Source organism: Pinus tabuliformis, chromosome 2_2 (assembly GCF_031772625.1).
Source record: "Pinus tabuliformis cultivar Carrire ecotype Pingquan chromosome 2_2, CPIR1, whole genome shotgun sequence".
Lineage (NCBI taxonomy): Eukaryota > Viridiplantae > Streptophyta > Pinopsida > Pinales > Pinaceae > Pinus > Pinus tabuliformis.
The window spans coordinates 191,132,122-191,142,600 of NC_142300.1; the positions used below are offsets into that span (position 1 = coordinate 191,132,122).

Sequence of the window (10,479 nt, forward strand, 5' to 3'; positions counted from 1 at the left end):
ATTATGAAGTAGACCCTCTCCATGGTCCAATACGTCTGTCTTGAGCATTTATGAGTTGCTACCCTTTAATTTACTAACACTTGTTATATTACATAACTAAGGAAACTATATAGTTCACTCATTATTTAGTTAAAATAACTATTAAATTTATTTTTTTTTAGACAAATTTCGGATGCTATATTATGGACTGAAAAAAGGAGTTAGTTCTCCATACATACAATACTTTCTTGTTATCATGGATCAGAGGAATTACAAAAAGGTTCCCTTCCTTGATCCTTGTCCTAGTAGTTCTTCCTCTAAAATTTCTTAAACTACTATAAATCCTAACAAACTGCAGAGACCAAAACTTACAACTACACATCATAATTAGTCTATTTCAATGTGACTGATCTGCCTGGCCGTGGAATCCTCTGGATTTGGGTCTGGATCAGCCTGTTTTGCACTGGAGGAGCTGGGGGCAGCCTTGTTCTTCTTATCCATCATGTACTGGAGGATTGAGATTGATTCTTCTGCATGGCTACAACGATTTGCCAAATTTCTGAACTGTTCGTAAAGAGAAGATACTCTATGCAGAAAGAGATTGATTTCTGCTCTGTATTTTTCATTCAGTATTCTATACTGGTCCTCCATTCTTGTTTCCAGACTCTTGACCTAATCTTCCATGATACGATGCTGCGCTCTCAGCTCCTCGAATTTTGCTTGGAGGTCTGCGCAATGAAGACAGTCCTCTGTTCGATTCATATTTATCTCCGACAACGTCCTGTTTGATATACTAGCCACTAAAATTCGAGGCTCTAAAGCACAAACGTAGCTGGGCGAGGCTGCTACTGTGATTCGAGCAGTGATGAATTGGGCACTTTGCCAATCACCCAAACCACTATGCTTAATGCGATGTTGAGCTCTGTCTTCTATTGCATTTATACAATCGGTCTGATTGCTTCGAAGGCGGGAAGCTATCGACCTGGATGTCTTGGGATTGTTGCTGATCCGCTGTGTGATCAGTTGCATATCTTGCTTGGTATGGAGGTTCGATCTGAAAGGACGATCCTCTCTTGAGAGCCTGTGCCATTTCGCATTTCTAGACGGATTCCTGTATACATATCCGGGCAAAATCCTCCTCACATGCCTGATTCTGTCGCCGGCACGGATTACCTGATCGATCACACTATTTCTGTCAGCTGGGAACCGCGTGCTGTTGACTTGTTTTGAAACGGTCATGGTAGTGGTTGGAGCGACACGCTGGAGTTACAGCACAGATTGCCAACGGGCCTTTCACATGCCCTGTTGGCATACTTATAAGTTATCCGCCTCCTTGTTCAGACTGCGAAGAATGTGATAATCGCTTACTTCTTCCATTGTTTCATGTAGGAGTTGATTTCGCTGATTTATCTGCTGGAGGAGTATGTTTGGAGTGCTCTGCCGGTGTGCCATAAGTCTGATGATTATTGAGGAATCTCCGAACACCGCTGCCTTCCTTATCCCGAGTTTGATTAGTTGGGTGAGCCCCTGGTACAGGGCAAGTCCTTCGGCTCTATTGTTGGAGTTCTCCCCTAGCCCCCATTCATAATGAAGGATACAGTCCCCGTTTGCATTGCAAATAAGGCCCCCTGCACCTGCTAATCCTGGGTTCGACTTTGATGCGCCGTCGAAGAATAGGCAGAATTTATTGCGGTTTCTCATCCACTTTGAGAGTTCCTCTTCTTTCAATCGCAGTTTCCATCCACTATTTACTTCCCTCCCCTTGGTCCCCTTCCTTCTGGTTCCCTGAGCACTGGATATATTCTCCAGAACGTAGCTGAGGAAATTTCTCTCCTCTGCGCTGTAGTTTGTTGCATTAACGTTGCCATTGGTGTGGTTTGTTATTGATTCCAGAGCCAACATTTTGGCCTTATGACAAATTTTCCTGGTGCTGAATCCTTTTTCTTGGAAGACCTTGCCATTTCGCGCCAGCCAGATACGCCATAGAAGAGTGAGAGGTATTGTGTTCCATACTCTTTGAGCCAGTTGGCTTCTTTTCTCCTTCCAAGGGTAGTTCTTCCTCCATTTGTAGATTGTTTCTGCAATTGTGTTCTGGGGTTCCCATGGTGATTCTCCAATTGAGGCCATTTCCTTCCAGCATTCTCCGGCAACCGGGCAATCAATAAATAAGTGCTGCATTGTTTCCTCTGATCTACAACAATTTGGGCACCTGGATGGACCCATTATGCCTCTCTTTCTTAGATTCTCCGCTGTTAGTGTTTTCCCTTTAAGAAGAAGCCAAAAGAAGAACTTGACCTTGGGGGGAGCCTCCGCTCTCCAGACTATTTTCCAGTGGTTCCAGGATTCTTGTTGATAGATGCTGTCATAAAGATATTGATGTCCCGCTTTAACCATGTATTGTGTTCCAGATGGGTCCCATCTATACCCATCCAGTGCATCTTCTTGAACCGGAGCTTTGCTGTGGAGGAGCGTTTTAAAGGCAGTGAGACTGTTATCCAAAACATTGGGAGGATCCGGAAAGCTCCAGCCTATCCAGGCATGAGTTTGGGTATCCCATTTTGATATTTGAGACAAATGATGGAGTCCTTTATCATTGAGCCAGTTTATGATTGGTATTGCCTCTGCGTTTGCGCCAATAGGCTGCTGCCCAAGGATTTTGTCTAAGGAGAAATTGATACTCTTTCCCCCACCTGGTACCTTAGATATGTTTTGATTCATGAAAGGTATTGCCTTCTTGCAAAGATGCCAGATCTTTGTACAGTCTCTATTAGGGATATTAGACTCCAGCAGCTGCTGCCTTGTACAATTTAGATATTTAGCCTCCAAAACCTTCTTCCACCACACTGAAGGCCCTGTGATCAGTCTCCATACAATTTTTGCTCCTAGGGCCAGATTGAGAAGCTTTGGGGACCTGATGCCCAATCCTCCTTTCTCCTGAGATTGTATGATGTTCTTCCAGCTGACTAGATTAAATTTGCTTTTATCTGTTTTCCCTCCTTGCCAAAGGAAGTGCCTGAGTAATTTTTCCATTTTCTGATGGAATACAGATGGAGCATGGTATAAAGAGAAACGATATATAGGGAGAGAAGCAATACCTGATTTTAGAAGGATTAACCTTCCTGCTGGGTTTAGCCACATTGTGCCCCATTGCTGTACTTTCCTCTTTATTTTATCCAGTATCTCATTCCAGGTGTCGACTTTCAGTGGGCCCAAACTCACTGGCATCCCTAAGTAGGAGAAGTGATTCCAGTTTAGATTGCAAGTAACACCAAATATACTTGCTATGCTGTGGATGGTGTGATTTGCAGTATTCCATCCGTAAATGCAGCTTTTTGTCTGGTTGACTTTTCCTCCTGAGTAATCCATGAATTGGTCCAAGAGCTTTTTAAATCTCCTTGCCATTGTTGTGGATGCCCCTCCTATCAGCAGAGTATCATCCACAAACTGAGAATGATTTATATTCTTTGCTCCATGTTCGATCTTGATGCCAGTGATTAATCCTACTCTCATGTTATAGTCTAAGGCTTGGCTGAATGACTCAGCCATAAGGATGAACAAATAGGGAGACAGCGGGCAGCCTTGTCCGAGGCCACGGGATGATTGGAAGGCCGCACATGGCCTTCCATTTATTAAGGGGGAGATCCAGGATCCAGATATACATGCTGCAATCATAGTGGTGAAAGAAGAATCGAACCCCATTTTATGAAGAACAACATACAGATAGGAATGCCGTACCCTGTCAAATGCATTTGCAAGGTCTAGCTTTAGTACAAAACCTTTTTCCTTCCTGGTGAAACTTGAGTGGATGGCCTCTTGAACAAGGAGTATAGAATCTATAATGTGCTTGTTGGGGAGAAAGCCCCCTTGATTTTCAGAAATCAAAGAGGGAAGGAGAGGTTTTAGTCTGGTTGCTAAGATTTTCGAAATTATTTTGTAGGCTGAGTTGCATAATGAGATTGGCCGGAATCTCGAGAATGATGAAGGGCGGTTTTCTTTTGGTATTAAGGCAAGGTAAGTGGAATTAGTGTAACCCCCCATTTTACCTTTTCTCATCACCCATCGAATCATCTTTAAGAGGTCTTTTTTGATAATTGACCAGTATTCCCTATAGAAGCAAATAGGGAATCCATCCGGTCCTGGGGCCTTATCCGGATGTAAACTCCAAATAGCTGCTTTTATTTCCTCTTCTTCCACTTCTTTTGTAACCTTATTGTTCATTTCTTGAGTGACCCCTTTCGGTAAGTACTGGAGCATGTCTGAGTAGTCTTCTGAGCCTTTTTCTTCAGTCAGGAGTTGACAAAAATGCCTGGTGGCTGCTTCCTTTATTGAATCCTGTGTACTATATATGTTTCCTTCATTGTCCATTATTGTGCTCACTGTGTTCCTAAGTTTTCGCACAGTGGCTTGCTTATGAAAATAAGCTGTGTTTTTATCCCCTTCTTGCAACCAAAGTTGCCTTGATTTCAATCTCCACTTTATTTCTTCATCCCTTAGAATTTGGCTCAGCTGTGAGTATAGTTTTCCTTCCTGATCTTTATTCTGCTGAGATAGCCCCTGCCTTTCGATGCTCTGTTGTATCTCCTCTAGCTCTTGTTTGATTTTATGTTTATTTAACTCGGGCTCTTGATAACTGTTCTTTGCCCAGCTCTTTAAAGCCTGCCTTACTCGTTTAAGTTTTGTCTCCCAGATATAACTTGGTGATCCCTCTACATGATGGAGCCATGTTGCCTGCACCACTTCTTTTGCAGCTGGTATCCGGTTCCATATTGAGCTATATTTGAAGGGTATTGGCCCCAGCGGGCAATGGCTTTGGAGAGTTAGAGTTATCGGATAGTGGTCAGAGGCCGATCCATTGAGAATATTTGAATAGCCTGTTGAAAAAAAGGAGAGGAATGCTATACTAATAAGGAATCTATCCAGCCGTTCCATGATGTTGCTGGCTCCAAGTCTTCTGTTACTCCAGGTATACTTACGGTTTTTGGGTCTAACATCAACTAGATCATGATCCTGAATTATAGCCTCTAATCGATTTCTGGAAGGGTCCTGAGTAAAGTTACCTCCTCTTTTTTCGTTGGCATGTAGCACTAGATTGAAGTCTCCTGCTATAATGAGATTGGTATTCTGGTCCAGATCTATGTTTGCTTTCAGAGTGTCCCAACATATCTCCTTTTCTCTATACTGATTTGGTGCATACACATTGTACACTGTCACTGATTGACCTCCGGTTCTGCTGTCCAGAGCGGTTCAGATCCAATTTTGATGGACATTAGAAGAGCTGCACAACCATTTGTTGCTATCCCATAGAGTTGCTATCCCACCTGAGGCTCCTCTTGCCTCACTTATGATTCCACAAAAGTGTTTTTGCTGACTAATGACTCTGTTCATTTCACATTGTTCTTGCTTTGTTTCTTGTATAAGAATGATTTCAGGTTTCTCACTGTGCATCAGATCCTTGAGGGCAACTAACTTGGAGGGGTGCCCTAATCCCCTGCTATTCCAAGATAGTATTTTCATCATAAGATACTTGATGTGTGGAGAGGTGCTCGCCTCTCTTGCCCTTTGCTACTGTTCTCTTTTTCCAGATGCCCAAGTATAAAGGATTCTATTGGCGTTTGAGTACCCAGTGCTATATCTTTTTGTGCACTTTCATCCCTTTGTTGTTTTGCTGTTTTTCTTCCGGGGGCTGTCTTTTTTGGAACATCACTGGGCGCTCCATGGTCCTTTGAAGAGCTCTTGGTAATTCTCGAAATGGGAGGTTCAGGAGGGGGCTGCATGGAGGGAGAAGTCGAATGCTGGGGAGGGGGCTGCATGGAGGAAGGGGTCGATTGGTGGGGCGGGGGCTCAATGGAGGGAATGTCAGGTCCCGATTCAGCCTCAGAAAGAATTGAGAAGGGATTGGAAGAGGGAGGAAGAGATGGATTGGGTATCAGGGAGGGAGATGAAGGAGGTTGCTGGTTAGAGGTTCCAGGGGCATCAGAATCTGGAGGAGGTTTAGAGGAGGGAGATGTTTTTTTCTTTTTTACAGTTTCCCCTTGACCTTCTTGCTCATCATTATCAACATTCACAATTTTTGTGCATCTATTTGCAAAGTGTCCGTACTCGTGACATACCTTGCATTTAAATGGTATCTGCTCGTAGTCCAGTTGCTAAATGTGGCTCCAATCATCCACTTTCAGCTTGATCGCCTCCGGCAGTCCTCGACCTAGGTCGACTTCAACACATATCCGTGCACATGCCTGCATGTTGTCTTTGGGTTCGCTGCGATCTATGTATTTTCCCACCGCATTTCCTATAGCTTTGACTGATTCATCCCCCCAGCAGTGAAGAGGAAGATGAGGCAGCCTTACCCATACTGGAACAGCATTCGGGATATCAAGTTCTGGGTCGAAATCCGGAGTCCATTTATTGAGGTAGAGGCCCCTGGAGTCCATAAAATATGGTCCGTTCCTGAATATTAAATCTTTATCCTCCTTGGTCTCAAAATGAAATGTAAAGTATCCTCTGCCACAGAATCTGATAGCTATCTTGCCTTGAATCTTGTCCGACCAGTTCCTTTCGACCCATCTCTGAACTGTTCTAGGCGACGGCCAAAGCCTTGTGAACTGTCCGATCAATCCTTTCTCTGCTAGTGAAAGGGCTGCCATGCGTGGAGTAACCGGTGGTAGTTGAACTTCCTGTAATACATCGAGCTTCTTCACAAACTTTGATGCTGCTGGTCGGGGTCGCTGCGGGGGGAGAGATTTAACCAGGTTAGAGAAGGCTCTTTGCAGATCCGGATCCCCACGGGGCGGATCCGGAGGATCCATGCTGAGGCGCAGCCGCAGGCTCTCAGGTCTCGTTCTCAGGCTCGCGCGCAGCATATCGATCGCTCTTCACATGGTCAACTATTAAATTTATTACTAGAACTCCTACAGTTGGATTGTATTATCCCTGAAGTCCCATGTTATAGTAACTCACAGTAAAATTTAATTGTTGAAGATATGGAGTGCTATTTTAATCTAATCCGTTAACATTTAGAGACTACAAAATTAGTTAGTATGTGTCCATTAATACATGAAAGAATTGTTGAGATTTGTCACCTTTGTATTTTCCAAAAAGAAAGAATAAATTTTATGTAGTTGTAGTAAGTTTAATAAAATGTTAAATTGTTTTTCCAATGAGCTGCATAATGTTTTATGCAGTTATGTTGCACAATAGCTTGAAATTGGATGATTATTCCCCTCATTTTTTTGGGATCTATTTTATGAGCATCATTCTCTTACTGGATCACTACTCAAGTAGAGGTTAATATTTCAATTTCATTTCTTTCTTTCAGCCACTTGTGTCTCTAATAGCAATTCAAATTATTTATGGTTGGTTTATGGAATATGGACTTGTTTTATTTTGTGGTACAAATTTGAGATTCCATTTAAAGTTGTGTCTCTAATAGCAAGTCAAATTATTTATGGTTGGTTTATGGCATATGGACTTGTTTTATTTTGTGGTACAAATTTGAGATTCCATTTAAAGTATTCCATTAATAGTGCACCACATTCTCACTCATTAATTGAAGGGTCTCTTCTAAAATGAATACTCATGTGTTGTTTCCTCATTTAAGGAAATATTCAATAAATGGTGCTTAAAATTGGCATTTAATTAATGTTGGGAAATTTTTGTGTTAATGACCTTCCCAGGTGATGGATCTATGAACAACTCCACTAATTAGATTAATGATTTTGTTATTCATTCGAAATTTTGATTGTTTAAAACACTAGTTTATAATAGAATCTTGCTTGCATTTTTGCATGAGGATGTCATTTGCATTTTAGGGCACACACTCTTGTGGATGAGACATCCTAAATCCATAATAAGGCAATTGGTTGTTGGAATGGATAACTCTTAGATTTTATGAATATGAATAGCCACAAAATCTTTAAATTAAAAACAAAAAACAAAAGAATGAAGTAAAAAATAAATAAATAGTATTTTGAGTCTTAGTATTCAATGGGACTTTTACTTCTCTATTATATTGATGGTTGGTAAGGTGGGACCTTAAATATGGTATCAGAGTGAGCTACAACACTAGGGCCTAATGGGCATACTTTCTTGCTGGTAGATTAATATATGAATGATGATTTTGGATCCATGTTGAATTGTTATGTGTGTGTTTGATTATTTGTTCTTAGAATAAGTGTAATTTGGATTACTATTCTTATTTTTTTAAGGTTTAAGGCTAAAATTTCATGTTGTTGTTTAGTTTTGAATTTATTTATTTGTTTATTTTTTGTTTCTAAACTCTTTATGGTTTGGCTAAATTACGACAAAAAAACAAAAAATTGACATGGACCTCCGAATTAATTTTCTTGTTTATTTTTGGTTAAGATTTTGGAAATATATAGGTAATTTCTAAACTAATAATCCTCTCCAATTTAATTTTAAAAATATCAGGGCACTTTAGCACATAGCTTATCTTGCTTAAAAGCTATAATTTTAAAAATATTACAACACTTTAGCACAAAGCTTGTACTTCATCTTGTTGTACTTTAGCATTGAGTTTGTACCTCATCTTGTTGTACTTTTCATGGTTTAAGTTTCAATTTGCATGGAGATTTAGCTTGGAATTCAACATAGTAATGATTGAGTTCATCATATTAAGCTTTATTATGAAATTATCTACGCTAATTAGAACTCATTGTAATTTATCCCCACAAGTCATTTTTAACAATGAATGTAGGTGCACAACTAATGCACAAACATTAAAGTGAAGAGTTAAAATATGTTTTATGAAGACCTTATTAATGGTTAAGAATGAAATTTTTGTGGTTTCTTTTATCTAATTTGTGATCTTGTTAAGTGTTGATTTTGGGTTGGTTTTCTTCATGAGATAACTTGAAATTATTCTAGGACTAGGTTGAGGTATGTCATGCCTAATAAAGAAGGGGTTCAAAAGACTTATAGGTGTGAATGGTTGTGGAAACCATTTTAGGGAAAGTTGAAGGATGTGCTTGCTATGTTATGTATGAGCGTAGAATCTATACTAACTTATATCTATAAGGTAAGTAATTATTTGTGTATATAATGAAGAATTGATTTTGATGAAATCTCATGGACATGATTAAGAAGGGTTGATTATGCATACTTTGAATTTAGTGGAATAAATATTCATAACAAGAATTTGTTTGAGATTTAAATGCATTATTTTCTTTTGATTACAAATTAAGAAAATAATATTTGTATAGTATACACCATTATTTGGTTTAGAATGTTTGTAATAACTGATCTTGATATATGTAGTCAAATGTGTACTAGGTATTGTGCTTGATTGAGGTAGAATTAAATTGATTTTAAATGCTTGAAAACGTAGAAAGAGATTATTATGATAAGTTTATGAAATATATTTTCTATTTTCTTAAGACAAATCAAGTCTAGCATATTTAAAGAATATTTCATATTGTTGTGCCTAGGAAATCTAGAATAGTCTTCCTAATGAATTTAAGGATTGCATATTGATTGAATTGTATTTAACTGAATTAATTAAAGAAATTATGAGGATTGAACTCATGAAATTCTCAAAACTATTTTTAGTTAGTTAATATATTTAAAATTCATGTTATTTCTAAACTTGATGAATTACTTCCTTGAAATTTGATTATCACGTAACTGTTAAGAGAATATCATGTTTAGAGATAAGCCTTTTCTGGGATTGGAAATTTGTTTTATATAAGCTTAATGGATAAGGTATGAGATTAATGAAAAGCTTATTTGAGTTCTTATTTTATAAGAATATGTGCTTGTGATATTTCTGAGGGAAAAATTGAAGAAGAGCGAGATCATTTTTTTTGATGAATTCTAATTGTTGCATGATTTATAAACCTAAGATGATTGTATTGTATGTGGAATGGAAGAGGTTGTTGGATTTAGGAATTTGTGTTGGGGTGTATAGGTGTATGAGTAGTTAATAGTCTTGCAAAAGGTTGTAATATTTTGAGAGGGTAGTGTTGAGTAGGTAAATCCTCTCCATGGATAGAGACGATCCCTCTAGCCCAATGAATGAGTCTAGCAACAAACGAGACAATCTACAAGACACTTTCCTAGATTACAATCGAAATAAGAGAAGAGGAAGGAGACCTACCTCGCTCTGATGCTATAATTCACTCCTTTGTTGAAGATCTTGATCACTTGCTCCTTAGGCTCAGTCCTTGCTGCTCATAGCATTTGAATACCTGCACAAGAGGCCAAAGACATGACAAAGCATAAAAGTGCAACAAGCATAATCAAATGTAATCCACTTAACAAATCAAGGAGCATTAAGATAAATTAAGCATTGAAACAAGAATTTCTGGAAAGTGAACCAACAATTATATATATTAATAAAAAAAAGAGGAAGCATACAACCCATACCTTGATGTTAGTATCCCTCCTTGAGTGAATGTCCAAGTCCAAGCTCAAGAACTCCTTCTCCAAGCCAAAGTGAATAGCATGTAGGCGCTATTTCGGCATAATGGTGCAAATAATCAGAGA

General features: G+C 39.2%; 1 protein-coding gene across 1 annotated transcript; it reads right to left on the reverse strand.

Moving 5' to 3' along the window:
* Window positions 1-1,293: 1,293 nt before the first annotated feature.
* Window positions 1,294-6,785, reverse strand: LOC149192041 (uncharacterized). The gene is made up of 4 exons (XM_089406820.1): window positions 6,327-6,785; window positions 4,953-5,157; window positions 3,075-4,850; window positions 1,294-2,975 (listed from the first exon to the last, which is right to left on the reverse strand). Exons 1-4 carry the CDS (start codon window positions 6,783-6,785, stop codon window positions 1,294-1,296), a joined length of 4,122 nt encoding a protein of 1,373 aa, XP_089262946.1.
* Between the last annotated feature and the right edge of the window lie 3,694 nt (window positions 6,786-10,479).